The sequence below is a fragment of the Gasterosteus aculeatus genome, chromosome 9 (assembly GCF_964276395.1).
Source record: "Gasterosteus aculeatus chromosome 9, fGasAcu3.hap1.1, whole genome shotgun sequence".
In the NCBI taxonomy this organism is placed as follows: Eukaryota; Metazoa; Chordata; class Actinopteri; order Perciformes; family Gasterosteidae; genus Gasterosteus; species Gasterosteus aculeatus.
Genome location: NC_135696.1, coordinates 16,799,538 through 16,814,922, shown reverse-complemented (window position 1 = coordinate 16,814,922; position 15,385 = coordinate 16,799,538). Strand labels below are relative to the sequence as shown.

General features: G+C 43.7%; 1 protein-coding gene across 1 annotated transcript; it reads right to left on the bottom strand.

Annotated features, from left to right (window-relative positions):
* Positions 1–12,790: 12,790 nt before the first annotated feature.
* On the bottom strand, positions 12,791–15,023 carry lsm6 (LSM6 homolog, U6 small nuclear RNA and mRNA degradation associated). Its single transcript, XM_040187505.2, has 4 exons — positions 14,895–15,023; positions 14,331–14,436; positions 14,088–14,201; positions 12,791–12,974 (listed from the first exon to the last, which is right to left on the bottom strand). Exons 2-4 carry the CDS (start codon positions 14,422–14,424, stop codon positions 12,940–12,942), a joined length of 243 nt encoding a protein of 80 aa, XP_040043439.1. The 5' UTR covers positions 14,425–14,436; positions 14,895–15,023; the 3' UTR covers positions 12,791–12,939.
* Between the last annotated feature and the right edge of the window lie 362 nt (positions 15,024–15,385).

Here is a 15,385-nt window from a genome sequence, read left to right as displayed (position 1 = left end):
GACACAATCTTCAGAGTGGGGCATTAAAATTGATCCGCGAGTGGCGATGGCTGCCATGATAGCGGCGTGAAACTTTCCCTTTTGAAAAAAAAAAAAAAAAAAAAAAACGTCACTTGTCCTCTCAGTCATCCGCTCCGCTCACATGCGAGACAAGCGCTCTCTGTCCTCATCAATTCTTCACCGCCATTTTGACATTCACTTCGTTCATTTGCATAACCGCTCCCCGCGTCTCTCGTTTCGTCGCGGTTTTGAGAAACGCACTTTCCTCGACTTTAAAATGCAGCTTTTAAAATGAATAACTATACGGCGAAAGTTGACATGATGTTGTTCTACATTATTCCCTTTGAAAAGCGCTTTTGTTCGTACTTAAAGCTACTCAGACGTGTCGGGTGTGGAGGTGCGGGGGGCAAACGCGGCGCTCGGGCTAACACGGAGAGGTGCGTGCAGAATGATGTCACAATCCCCACCGACCCAACGCTGCTTTATCTTTTTAAATTCAAAGTTATCCAGCAGAGAACTTTACTTTCCCAGGTTTTTGAGTTTGGGGCCCCTGGATGTTCACGGACACTTTGTGAGCTCCTGAAGCGGCCTATGACTTTCCACCAACGTTTTCTTTTTTTTACAAAAGTAGAGAAATCATCTGAATAATTCATTCTGATTATCATCATGTTTAATTAATTGATTCAGTTGTCAATAAGTTAAGTAAAAGAGCATGAAGCAAAGAGAGCCGTCTCACTGCTAATGCTAATTTCTTTTAGCCTATTTTCCACTCGGGTCGTCCAGTTTTCAGGCGGCACCGATGGCTTTTTCTCTTTCCTCTTTTTCCCCCCACTTCAAACTCACCTGTCTGCCCTCATTGTCCATTTGAAAAGGGGCAGCAGCGGCAGAATCTGGGAACGAGTCAATGCAAATGCTCCGTGAAAAAAAAAAAAAAAAAAGAATATGAAAAATTGATCACCTTTCCATTTGAATTCAAGGTGGGCTCCGTTCTCCATAAGCAGGGCTGTCTCTTTAAATCAGAGGAACTGTCGCTTCTGTGACTGCCTGTTTACAAAATACGAGGCTGAAAATGAGACCTGCTCCCTGCGGACAGGCTCCTTGTATAAATATAAATAATGAATATTAGATAAATTATTTCTGCCCCTTTTAATAATGCACAACTCAAAGAAATTCACTTACACTGTGAAACTGGAGAATGTAAGTAAAAGTAGATAATGCAGTAGGACAATAGAGTGGTGTGTGTGTGTGTGTGTGTGTGTGTGTGTGTGTGTGTGTGTGTGTGTGTGTGTGTGTGTGTGTGTGTGTGTAGAAGAGAGGAACAGTTTGAGTCAGAGACCCCGCTGACCTTTCGGTCAACTCAAGGGGATCCCAGTGTGCAGGTGGCCATGTTGTGTTTGATCAGATTCATTCCGTATATTCTATAACCAGGCTCTCTGTGTGTACGGAACAATCAATTACATTATACATGAATACGCCCTGTTAAAGGAGTTTAAACAAACACGTATGTATAACCCCTACAAGGTAATCGGGGGGGGGGAGCTGCTGCCCAGGTCCCTCCCGCCTCCCTCCCGCGGGGGGAAAGGTGGTCTAGGGAGCAGGGTGGAGGGGAAGGCAGCCCGCTCCGTTGCCTGGGCGGCTTCTGGAGAAAAGGAGGATGGAGATTTGATTAATGGTTAATTATGAAAACCCTTGTGCCAAAGCTAAAAATGTAATTAGCCTTAATTGGCTAATTGGATCAAATTGTTGGATGGTACAAGCGTAATTGCCCCCTTTCTTTCAAAGCATTCAGCGCAGAATTGCAACGGCAGGAGAGGGATTTTCTTTGTGTTTTTTCGGGGCGAGACAACATGGCCTGTCGTCCGTTTGACTTCTGTTTCTGTCGAAACCCAAATGGGCCCCGACCCATTCGGCTTGTTGTGCAGCAGCCGAAGGACTAATGAAACCCCTCAGCGAAGGAAGTGCAGCTTTTTCCTCCGACCGGCGGATATTCCCATCGCAGGGATGGATTGCGCAGAGACCTTCACTCCGGTATGAGACAAAACACAGAAACAAGAATTTTCTCTCCTCCTTCCCCCCTCCTCTCTCTCTCTCTCTCTCTCTCTCTCTCTGACACACAAACTGGCACTGAGTAAAAAAAGAGCAGCTCGGCTCAAGACTCTCTGCTAATAACACCATCTAGAATTCACGCCCTCCAAATAGGTTAATGTGTTTTTGCCCAGAGGGCCCTATCTACCTCAACAGCACAACTCTCTCTGCACTTCCATTAAGCAAGAACACTGCCACCTATTAGCCGCTTTGCTGTGTGTGTGTGTGGGGGGGGGCAGAAGTGAGAACACGAGCAGGACACACTTTAATGTGTGTGTGTGTGTGTGTGGACCACAAAGGTGCTCCGTGGTGCACGGAGGGTGTCGCTATACCTGCAGCGCGGGTGCTGTTGCAGGAGAACAATGTTTTGGGCCCCTGACAGCTTGTTAAAGACTCCACCGTGTTGGAGCTGCTTCCGCTGCGTTGTGTATTCGCACCCTGCGATACACAACACATATTTTTCAACACACACATACAGGCAACGCGTATCACAAGTGAGAGTGTAAAGTGAGACGAGGTAGAGATTCTCGCAGTTTTTTTCGACCGGAATCTTTTCTTTGTGCTGATGTCTTTTTCTTTATGCGCCTTTCATTTAGTTCCTGTTCTGATAGTTTTTGATCACAATACGTTGAATCTGTAGAAAGATTTTGAGTTGCGAAGGATGAAAGCGTGATGGACCAAAAGCAGCAGAGCTTGCCTGCACTAAAAGATATAAGTACTGACATAAGAAATACATGAGTATACATTTTAAATACCAAGTGATTCTGAAGGTCCATCCCTTCTATCTTAATATACTGAACATGATTCAAAAAAGATGAATATATTCAATTAATCTTAGTGCTGCTTAAACTCATTTTTTTCTTCATTATTTGGAATATGAGAGTGTTTTGAATGCCGTCAACAAGCTGCAAATTTTTTTCACTCTTTATCCGGACACGTCGTCTATGGATCCTAAGATAAGAACTGGCACGATTAGAAAACTGCAACATTAACGACACAGTTTGAAGCAAGTTACGTTTCAGTAAAACAACAGTTCGTCTCATCAGAGTATTTTGGAGTATGTTTTACACAACAGATATCGTGAGAAAATGTCACATACACCTTAAACGGCAGGACCAATTACAGTTTGTATGAACTCCAAGTTCATTGTTAGGATAAAGGAAAAGTTTAAAATAATTAGATGTTTGCCTTCACCTTTGAGGTTTAAATAAATAATGGTCCTAAACTTGTATCACTGAAATGTTGGAATGTGTTTGTTTGCAATATGCGTTTGCATCTGTGATTCTTCACACTAGTGTTCTCATGAGAAGCGACTCCAGGATAAGGCCTCCGGCCGTGTCTGATGCAACGGTGTTGCCGTTGGCTTGAGACGAATGCACAGACTGTAAAATCAAATAGATCGATACACCAGGGCAGAAAAAAGTATAAATAAATGTTTGTATAAGAACCTGATTTTCCTTGACTATATTTATTTTGAAATTAGACATGTCTTTTTTTCTCACACGGACATTTACTGCTCCAAAATATTTGGATTTCATTAGAAACATATAACATAAAAGCATCAAGTGAAAAATCTAAATCTACACTTTTTAAAACCATTAACTGGGATCTTACATTATTTCCCATTGTTCAAACATGGTGTCGTGTGTGGAGTTATTTCAACAGAACAGCAGGTGCTGAATGCTCTGTGTCAGCCTGACCCCTAGTGGACACCCAGTCACCCACTGCTGCACCACCGTCCCATCTACAGAGGTGCCACACAACAACCGCAACAGCGAAAACATTTATTAAACTTGTATACATTTTGTTTAAATGAATAAATCATCTTTTGCAATGTTTTGATTGCAGTTCACAGGCAAGTCCTGAATTGAAAAGTATTCAGGCTGTAACGCCGTAGGTCCTGAGCACTGGAGTGTGTCTATGCATTGTCTACACTTATTTTTATTTAAGTGGAATAAGCCATTATTCATTATGTTTCAAGGCAAAGTCAATACCGGGCTGTACAGATGTGTGAGTTATTTCTCTCAATTCTCTCTCCAGCTGCAGTTCAGTGCGTCTGCCTTTGACAACAAAAACTGCCTGACATCGAATATGCATTAAAGCCCGGAGAGTCCTCGGAGATTCAATGCATATATTTGATGAATTTCATGACTGACTGGACCCTACATGGGTGAAATAGACCCGGCCATCTTAGAGACAGCCAAACTAATTAAATTAATAAAAGATGCGTATGGCCTTCTCAGAGTATGCAAAATTAATACAAGACCAAAAGGACTTCATCTACTCTGATACTCTGTACTGATGCTGGGAAGATAAAGCTGGGTTTGTTTCTGAGTGTGTGTGTGTGTGTGTGTGTGTGTGTGTGTGTGTGTGTGTGTGTGTGTGTGTGTGTGTGTGTGTGTGTGTGTGTGTGTGTGTGTGTGTGTTTGTGTGTGTGTGTGTGTGTGTGTGTGTGTGTGTGTGTGTGTGTGTGTGTGTAATCGGTTTACGTGGGCGCGTTTTTATTCTGATGCTTGGCTGCATTGTCAAATATTTTACAATAGTACTTTTTTATCTTGTGATGTTCCGTTGAGTTTTACTACATTGTTAAGTCTGTCATTACTTTTTATGTCCCCAAAAAATTCACTGGTTTTGTTGATTTCAAGTTGGTTAAGTTGTGAGAAAGCTACAGTAATTTTATGAAACGTTATTCAACTAATGATCATTTTCATTGCTGATTAATCAGTTGATTAGTTTCTCAACTTTTTTATTTGTCAATTAAAGAAATAGTACGAAAATGCCCATCACAGTATCCCACAAAACCTTCAAATGCCCCCTGTTGTCCAATCAATAGTCCCAAATCCAAATTCTTTTTTTAATTTACAATATTTAAAACTGAACCACACACGTTTGAGAAGTCGAGATCTAAACATGAGGTTTTTCCTACTGGTGGAATGGTTTAGATTAATTATTGATATAACTGTTAATGGACAAATCAATAAAGTGAGTTGAACATCTTTCTCGATCTCTCACACACACAGCCTGAGGTCTCGCTTCCACTTCCCCGACGAGCAGAGAGAGTTTGGATGAAGAGAGGAGACGGTACGTTCTTTGCTCGTCATTAAAACATTGTTTGTTACATTCTGCATGTAAACACCAGACCTCGCTCCTACACTCCACGCTCAGTAACTATCTTTCCCCAGAAGAGGTGCAAAGTCACAAAGCTGAACAGACATAAAATGTACAATGGAATCCAGTCCAACAGCGTCTGCATTTTTTTTTTGTCATTGTTAAGTTTATTTCAGATAGAACAGATACAAAGTCCTTCACCAGGAAAGAAAAATGATTAAAAAAATGAGTGAATCATAGACAATTATGATCAATTCTTCTCTACAAGCAATATTAATTCAGTTTAACCTGTACGAACAACTTGCTCATATGAAATTAAATAACCAAAAAAAAAGCCTTCAATATGCCCCCTGGGGCCACTTCGTCAAGTGAGTAATCCTTCTTACTCAGACTTCAGCTTCAACAGTATCCATAGTTACCAGAGTCCACCAGTAGAGGGCGCCGCGCCAGAGATGGATCCCTGCTCCTGCCAACTTGCCCGGCCTTGACCATGCACTTGGGAAGCCATCGTTTATTTTTGGAGCCCTGGGCTGCACGGCAGCTGTGAGAATGACGGAGGGTGAGGAGGTGGGAGGGGAGGGGAGGGGAGGGGAGGGGTGAAGAGATGCAAGGGGAAGGAGGGGAAGCGGGGCGTCTCAACGCCAGCACCAGTGACACAAAAAGCATTGTCCTGATTTAATGGCTGTGAAGTCTCGCCTCCCACTGGTCCAAGAAGCTCGCTGATGCTTAATCAGGATGAAACGTGCACACGGAAACACGCAACAAACACCGCGCACGCACACACGCACACCTCAGCCGCAGCCTTTTTCCACATTCTCTGCTGCCAGCAGAAAGGATTCCTGCTCTGCCATCGAAGGAGGTGAGTGATGGAGACAGAGAGCTGTGTGGAGGCCATCAACTTGTCACCGGGCTTTAAAGTAAAGAGTTAGAACCTCTGATGAGTCATCGAGTGTAAAGTCGGACCGCGCCGTGGGTCTATGATGATTATGCACAGGGGGTTGCGAGCTCTTATCTTTAATGACAATAGCAAGGAGGGGGGGCAATGAGGCTGAAATTCAACTTCATCCTCAAATATGCCTTTTATACGATAAGAAGGCGTCATCCAGGTGCTGACAGGGGTGACAGAATCAATATTTATGATTTATTCATTTTGCGTCAATGGTAATCAAACGTTAACTTCATTACCTCTTTTTTTCCACAGGGATTATTGTGCTTAATCACACTTGCATGCAGTGTTTTGTATGTTTAAATAGTATTTTACGAATTCATTAAAGGTCTCTGTCTCTATATAACATAACTGTATAATATATGTATTACAAAGTTTCATGCGCTGTCTCTCTCAGAAGCTAATTTGATCATTTTTAATATTTTCATTGAATGACCTTGTTCACGGCGTAGATCATTGATTATGAATAAAACTAGCCTGTTGAGAAGTCGACACACGACGCCATTAGTATGTACATGTGTCACACGGGTGGGTGGTACTATGCCTGCTCAGATTCTCTCAGTCCAGGACCCGAATGAGCACATGTCCCGTTTGTACGCGTCTCTGTTTTTTAAAAAGTCATTGTGCTCATTCTCTATGTTCAACATAAAGGGGAAACTCCGTGTGAAACACTGGATGAATATTTCACTCTCTCTTTACACAGAGAAATAAGAATACAAGACAAACTCATGTAACAGCCCCACACACACACACACACACACACATATGAGCCAAAGTGTTTCTTCAATGAACTTACATCCAATTGCATTAAAATTCCCTTCTCCATTATGTGGAAATGCATATTTCTTAATTATTCATCGCGAGGCATTGAAGCACCCAGGTCTTTTAAATTTTTTATTTCTGCTCAGCTTCAAACAGTAGATCTTGTAAAGGGGACCCAGTTTTTTTTGGAGGGTTGTGGGAATTGCTGCAGGGCGAAGCTGACAGGATCTTCAGTCTCGGGGCACCTCTCGCTTTTTCATTACAGCAAAGCAAAGGAACAAATCCAGGTCAATTAAAATAAGGAACAAGAGCGGCTGAGTGGCTGGCTGTGTGAGTGACTTCACTGCCACCTTCTGCCACAAGAGGGCACCAGGGGCCTTAGATGTGTCTCAGGGAGCAATGCAGGGCACCAGCCGAGGGGCCCGGGGACGGCCCAGAAAACACGAGCAACGAACGTCCCCTCACACATTTAACCAAAGGCTGCACAAGCTCTGTATATTACATTACATATACTGCACACATGAGGCCACAATAAACAATGTGTTTCAGTTCAAATATGCGTGCAGATAAAAGCAGTGGCCCTTCCCCTTTGGCACTGTGTAAAAGTCTCTCCCAGCTTTTTGCTTTTATATGCGTCTTACCAATAAAAGCTGCTCCTCCAATCTGTGTGCGTGTGCGTGTGTGTGTGTGTGTGTGTGTGTGTGTGTGTGTGTGTGTGTGTGTGTGTGTGTGTGTGTGTGAGGGAGAGAGAGCTGGAGAACATCCACTCTCCACAACAGTCGTTAAAAACTCTCAGAATGACACGTAAAAGGAAAAGCATCCGAGGCTAACCTGGCCAGTGTCACATTGGATTTAATGGCCTCCGGTTCCTCCGCCCGGCGCGGCACGGGAAATCACATCTTCATGTGGAAGGTGCTCTCTCCCTCGTGACGTGTTGTGGCGCAGATGTTCAACTCTTCTCTCAACCAACAAACGGACTAAAGAGAGAGAGAGAAAACAAGACCTCCGGCCCCAAGACTGAAAGGCTTTAACAGTGTTTATGACAGCGCCTTGACTCCCATACTGGCCCCATAATCCACTGTCCAAGTGTGTGTGTGTGTGTGTGCGATGGATCCGGTTGCGTTAGGTAAATGTGTGTGTGTGACTGCAGCCTCCTTATGACCTCCCTGATGGCCGGAGATGGGCTGAAGTCATAACTCTCCTGTCTGCTTTTACCCTTGAGCAATATCACAGGCACTCAGAGAGCAGCGAGTCAAACCGCTGAGCCGCTCTGCATGAGTGTGTGGACGCAGAGGATGAAACAAACACAACACAAAGTCAACCGTCCCAACAACACCAGGTTTACCATTGTAAGCTGTACCATTAAATACAACTACAACAACAACAATATCAGCACAACAACCTGTAATTAAGCGTCACAAAAGCATCAGCCAGAAGTTCAGTCACGTTAGCTGTGAGAAAAGCGGTTCTCCCTTCAGTCCTCCTAATGGCTTTTGCAGGGTTCTATTGAAGCCAAAGCAAAGAGAAGAAAGAAAACACCTGTTTTCTCGCCGCAGATGTTTTCAGGAACGTACTTTAGTCCACATTTCTGTGAGGGTTCGTCTCTGCCAGCGTTATATTTCACACACACTTCGCTCGATCCGTTGAGCCTTTTGTTCGGTCACGAGCAGAACGAGACAAAGAGCCAACCGTGAATTTATGAGACAATTCACGGTTGGCGTAAGATAAAATTAGAACTACGCTCCTCTGTGTGCGGCGTTCGAGGGCAAAAGGTCACGTCCCCTGTCTGCAGTGCAAACATTTCCGCTTCCTCAACATTTCATCCAGTGACACGCCGGCCGCCCGTGGCCGTTAGTCTAAGAGGAAACAACAACAAAGGACTCTTGCAATACCATTATTACCATTTTGGATGCTTGCCAGCAACACTGCGGATTACCTTGCACGGCAGACAAATTGCCAATTGGAACGCCGGCGTAATGGAGGCTAATTGCCTGAGTGCAGGGTTAGTTTGTATTTCATGCAAATCTCATGTGCATAGTAGTGAGACTTGGCTGACAAAACAGAACAAGCAATCGCCTTTCTGAAAACAAAAAGGAGACTGGAAATCCCTCTGTGACACGGGCCGGTTGCTTCATAGTCACTAATTATTGCTCACAAGCACCGATGACCTCATTCTTAAATATACTACTTCATGAGGTCCCATGATGGCCATTCCATAAGCTTCCATAAGCTTAAGTTTTATGCCCGCAAGTGTTTTGTGACTTGAGATTTTTTTTGGGAAGATGATTTGTTCTGGAACAACCTGCAATAAAAAACCCAAATACGTTTATGTATCAAAGAGGTAAAATAAGGCAGAAGTTCTTCTTAGTTAACTGAAGTTTTTATAATAGGATGTGTGGACATGTATTTCAGATTCAGAAAGTAAAAGGTCTTTCAGATCTCTGAATGACACAACATTCACAAAGTTGAGTGAATGAATGGGCCAAATAATTCAATATTTAAGCGTTTTAGCTGTTCAAGGCCCGGCTGTCTTTGCTATTTCTTGTTATTGTTCAGAGATTTGGCCGGGTCAAAGTCTAAAGCTGTAGTTTGAGAAATCTCACCTCAAGGTGAGTTTAGTAGCTCTTCAGGAGCAGGAGATAAACCTCAATAAGCAACGCAACTTCCCGACTGTCGACAAGAAGAGTGACAAATGCCTTTGTGATATCCTTTGTGTCCACGTCCACCCGGCTTATTGTGCTGTAAGTGGGTCAGGTCATTGTCAATAATACAATGTGGTCACAATTTAGTGAGAGAGAGTGTGTTTCCAAAATAGACGCTTCTGTTGTGGGACAGCTGGAGAGCCTTTTGGGTTCGAGGTTCAAGGACTCACATGGACGTGTCACTGTGCCACGAGAGACGCGGCTGTCGTTGCTCGTAGCGACGGATTCCGCGCAACACGTACAATGCTCCCCGAACACTCTCCGGCTTCCTGAAGGGTACCTCGTTACCCCCCCCCCCCCCCCCCCCCTCCCCAACCTCACCATCTGCATCACGCCGCCATTCGGAGACGAGATAAATCAAAGAAGCCCCTGTCCATGCTGGGAATAGCTTCTTTCAGATAAGAAGGTCAAGGGTCACATTTCTGGCCAAGGTTGACTGTCCTCGGGGCTAAATAAAGAACCCGGGGGTGGCAGGGCGGCGGAGACAAGCACGGGCCCTCACACTCAATTAGGATCAAAACAACCGTGAGACTTCAACTTGCAGAAAGACGGGGGGGGGACAATTCAGCCTGATACATATTTTGAGGGGAACGACCACATCGAAATGAATAGATTGACAGACCAACATTGGTCAGCCATTGTCGGGCTGTTTCTGTCGCGGCGTTTTTTGTTTTATTCTGCAGTGACCTGACAGGACCTCCGACCCAGACAGCGGAATGTGAGAACCAAAGACGCGGCGTGGGAGGTCACCGCCATCATTTACATCCTAAACACATGACGAGCCGTCAGGCGGGAGGTCGCGGCTGGTCAAGTTCACGCAGGACCTGCAGAGATGCCGAAGCGCTGTGAGGAGGGAGGTCTGTTTGCACGTGGAAGCACTGGTTGTTACTCACATGTGCAATGATAGCATGCCACGCGGTGAGGCTACGAGGCTTCTGGTTGTTGGTGCTTTAGATATTTTGTCTATATTTTTTCGATTCAGAAAACGACACACTGCTTTGACGTGTTGCGATTCACGAGAAAGAAATGCGGGGAGGAGGGGGAGGGGAGAATAAAATCACTTCAATGCTCCAGACGTGCAGCGAAAAAAAAAACTCAACCCTGGCAAAAGCATTCCAATGAAAAGAGCCACTCTGAATAGATTTCCATAGAAGACCGACATTTGTCCTTGTCTAATTGAGAATATGCTACAGCCAAACACGGGGGGAAAATCACTGATTTCCGGGTTGTCCTTGTCATCCTCTGATCCATTATGAGAAGGCTAGACAGTCATGCTGCAGTGATCAGTCAGGGTCAATGTCATACGCCACTTTCCCTCCCTCCTCCATCCTTCCTCCATCCTGTGACTCCGCTGTAGTTTTGCGGCTCCGGCAGCTGGTGGTGCTGTAAGACTTTGAGTCTCACCCTCACCCCACCTCCCCCCCCTCCCTACACCTTGCTTTTTTTTCTCCCATAACAAGGCTGTCAACTATTCTACCCTCCTTTGTCCTCTCCCCTCCATCACTCCCCTCCATACGTCAACGCTGAGCCACTGCAGCATCCTCCGCCAGCCACCTGCGTTTATGAGGTGCGAAGGGGGGACGAGCCGGTGCCCCCCTCCCCCCCTCAAAAAAACAAATTACGGCTTTTGGAAAAGAAAAAAAAAACCATATGCAACAAAACAATTGTTCACATCCGTCGTGAACGTCGCATGAATGATCAAAGAATTGGGAAAATAAATGTGAGCTTTCAAAAAGTGTCTGCGAGGGATGCGAATCAATGCCCTTGATGTTGACACGGACCTAAACTGACTGCGGCAGTTCAGCGTTTTGGGGAGAGGGCTCGCGGTTCAGTAGCGTGACGTCTGCCATCATTTGCGTGAATGCAATGAACTGGGTCTCCCAGCGAGGCCGCGCAGCCAGCGGCTCGGTTATGATTCCACTGGGTAAATATTTGCCCGTACCAACTCTCACTAGGTGCCATAATGATTCTTTGTGTGTACGATCCGTTTTCAGCGTACAAATCCCTCGGAGAGTGTGTGTTGCAGCTGAAATCCCCCCCCCTCTACTTCCCCGCTCCCCCCCAACATTCCCTCTTTACAGCTGCAGCCCGGCAGAGTTTGATCAATAACGTGTCCTTCCTTCTCAAGTCGGGCCTGACCTTGGCAGCCTTTTGTCTCCTTCCAGGGGCCAGAGTGCGCATGTACAGGTTGGAAAAACAAGGCGCTCCAAAAATCCCCCCTTTGGAAGCCAAAGAATTCCCCTCAGTGCCTCCTCACTCCGGCATTCTCATTAAGAGCCTAATGAATCACATATTTATAGCATTCTTATCTTAGCGTAATGAGGTGATGCCACTTTTGAACTCATTTGCTAAATGACCACAGGCCACACTAATAGGAAATACAACTTCCGGCTCTTTGCATATATGCTTCTGCATTTAGTTTCACGGGGAAACGTTAAGAGCCAACCTTGTGAACAAAGAGCAGCTCACAGTCACAGTTGACAAAAGGTAAGCTGTGTGTTCTGTGACATTTAAAGGCATAGGGGTGGAAGCCTGCTGCAGGGGGCGGTGGGAGTTGATCTGACGGATCTGTTTACATGTTAATGCAGCCTGACACAGCCTGCAGGTGGCACCATTTATGGATTAGTCCTGAAGGCGTTTTTCCCCAGCAGTGGATATTTAAAAAGGCCAGTGAGTGAAGGATTTTCTTTCAACTGTGCATATTGAATTGTTCCATAATACTGTATTAAAGCAAGCAACAAGTTATCTTTGTATGTATGAGATCTCCATCAAAGTTCAGGTGGAGGCACATTACTGCACTAAGTCATCCTTTGGAGCTGCAGGAATATCATCACTCAAGCTAAATCTAATAAACAAGCCTGAATGCCATTTTAAAAGATGACTTTCCAGTTTTGTTGTTAACTTTACACACAGCTGTTAATCAAATGGCGTGTATTACAAAGTAAATGCAGGATGAGGAGGCCATTCAGTAATGGGTTTCTGCAGGCATGTCGTATCAAGATCAAGTACACAATTAGCACATTAGTACTGACAAATTGCAAAATTATGTTCTAATTCTTTGAAGCCTTGCGGTAAAACAGGGGTAGATTTGCTCGCTCTAGGGGGATAAACTTTGACTGAATAATTTGGCCACAAAACCATAATTTACTGTGTGACTCAAATGTGTGAATAATATTGAGCATATACATAAAAGAAAACTAAGAGTTTATTAAACTAATTTCACTTTTACAAAAGTCAACATTCAAGACTTCAGGCTTTACAGAACAAAAAAACAGGACAGTTATCCACTGACACATCAACCACTGTGAAAGAAAAAAGAAAACAGAAGAGTCTTTACTATGCTTTCCTCTTCTGGGTGCTGATGTAGAGGACTGAGGGGGGGGAGAGAGGAAAAAAATATTAAGCACATCAAAGGCTGTAGTTTTGATAAGAAACACAAAATCTTGGACAAATCTGAAATGTATCAATTGTATTTTTCTTTGTGGTCATTTTGATCATGCATCAAATGAACACGTCTCTGCCTTTCCGAGATAAAAGGTCATAATTAGGGAAAATGTTTTGACTGGCTCAAACAAATACAGTGGAGTTGCAATATTCTTACAGTTGACTGTTCAGTCACCCCAGCCGTGACTTCCCATGATGCATCACAAATAGATAATCTTGGGTTAAGTCTGACCCACTGATTCTGATATAATTGTGAAAACAGTCACATTTCTCATGTTGTTGCACTTCTGATTCTGTTGGATTAGAGATGTAATACTAAAATCTAATTTTATCAACTTGCTCTGTTTAGACTGAAATAGCTCCATCTTCAGCTGCTGGCCCTTTTATCACAGAACCGTGCTGGCTAGTATGACTCATATTTCAAGAATGAATCAGCCTGTAAATACTGTACATGGCTGATGTAAGAAAGACATCTAGAAATCAAAGAGCAGAAGATATTTTCTTCTATTATTGTGGATAAAGATCATATGAAACACATACTCATTCATCAAGTTTTGAGAGCAGACATATGAAAATAAAAAGCTGAAGAGGCAATAACTGTTTTAAGCTTTCTACATTATATCACATGGCCTTGTTAAGAGATTTAAAAGAGACTTCATTCTCCTTTTGAATGGTGGCAATATATTCTTCTAATGGCTGACTTACCATTAAGGCCTTTTCAGCCATCCAATTTTGTTTGTTCAAAAGAGCTTTCTATTTTCACTTAAGCTGTCAAATTGCACAATATAATGCATCACTACCAGCGAAATAATTTGTTTAAAAAGGGCCACTTCAGTGATTTAAAAAGAATGTTTGAAGGTTAACCAATTTAATTTTCACGTTCTGAAATAGAAAAAGAAACATCTGTAACGTCACTAATGATACTTGTTCTATTATTCAAAAACGTCCAATAAAGCCCAAAGTCTGTTTACAACCTTTATTTTAAGTTACCTTGACAAGAACCGTGCACTGGCTTTGTCCGGTCTTTAGATCAATCTTACCATTGTTTCCTCTTAGAAAAGCATCGCCGTACTTGTTCTTGAGCTGCCCATTCACATACTCCTCGGTTTGCTCTATGGCAATGTTCATGTAGCCATCGAGGCAGGCCAGGACACCTGTAACGTTAAACACATCACTAGATCACAACACAGTGTTTGGGCCAACGGGCTTCACTTTTAAAAATGGCATTATGGGACCCCCGCCCCTGTGGAAGTGGATGGGTTACACCTGCCAGGCCCCATTACCTCTGTAATCGACCCCAGAGTTCAGTTTGACCACCACAGGTCTCCCGATTATCTGCTTCAGAAAGTCGCTCGGGGTTTGTTTTCTTAGACTCATCGTGAGTGTGATCTGAAAGGGTCAAAGATGGGCAGTAGGTTAACTTAACGATTGCAGTTTCTCTCAACCGACGTTAGCTACATTAGCATCAATGCCAGCTAAATAATGCACGATGGCGTTCATTTATTTAATCAAAACAACAAAACCTTATTTACAATATGTTAAGAGTGTAGTAGCATCTAGCTACATCTCTCTGATTTGACCGAAAGTGAAGTGTAGTAGCATATAGCTAAATGTTAACTAACGTTAAATTTAGCTTTAAATGTTTGGGCAATTAGCTTAGCCGCATGCTAATTGGCGTAGCTAGCCGGCTGACTAGAAGCTATTCAATAGTTACGGTGGCGCTTAATGCCGTGAGAGGTTCAATATACGTGTGAGTACATTCATGCACGTGTTGGAACCGACGCGGACTGATTGTCAATAAGTTACGTATGCTTCGGTAGCTACACGTTTGATAGCATTTCACTCACCCGACAGACGTTCTCCAAACGATTGTATTTGGCTTGGCCCGCGTATTGACCAATCACAGGCGTGCAGTGTACGGACACCGGGTGAGGACAAAAAGTCCAAAAGCGCAGCGACAGTGAGTTGAAAACTGCAGCGACAGAACAAATGTGCAGACATTCATTTCATTGTTTCTATTAATATAATCCGTCATCTTATGAGATCACAAGTAAAATGTTATAGTTGCAAGTTGTTTAAAATATTTTATACATACACGTTACCTGAAAAAAGTGTTGTTATAATTTGTCCAGCTTGTACTTTGATCAAAACAGACATACAGAATGTAATGGAGAAATGTGTTCCTGCACTGTGCTCAGTCTTTACAGCACTGCCTCCTTCAATATGTGTGAACTTTCACAGACTTTGGCAGCTTCCGACAGTGGACTTAGCTGGCCACCAGATGTACGGTACCGGGCTGAGGCCTTGACTGCCAGAAAGAAAGGAATCCTGTGTGCAA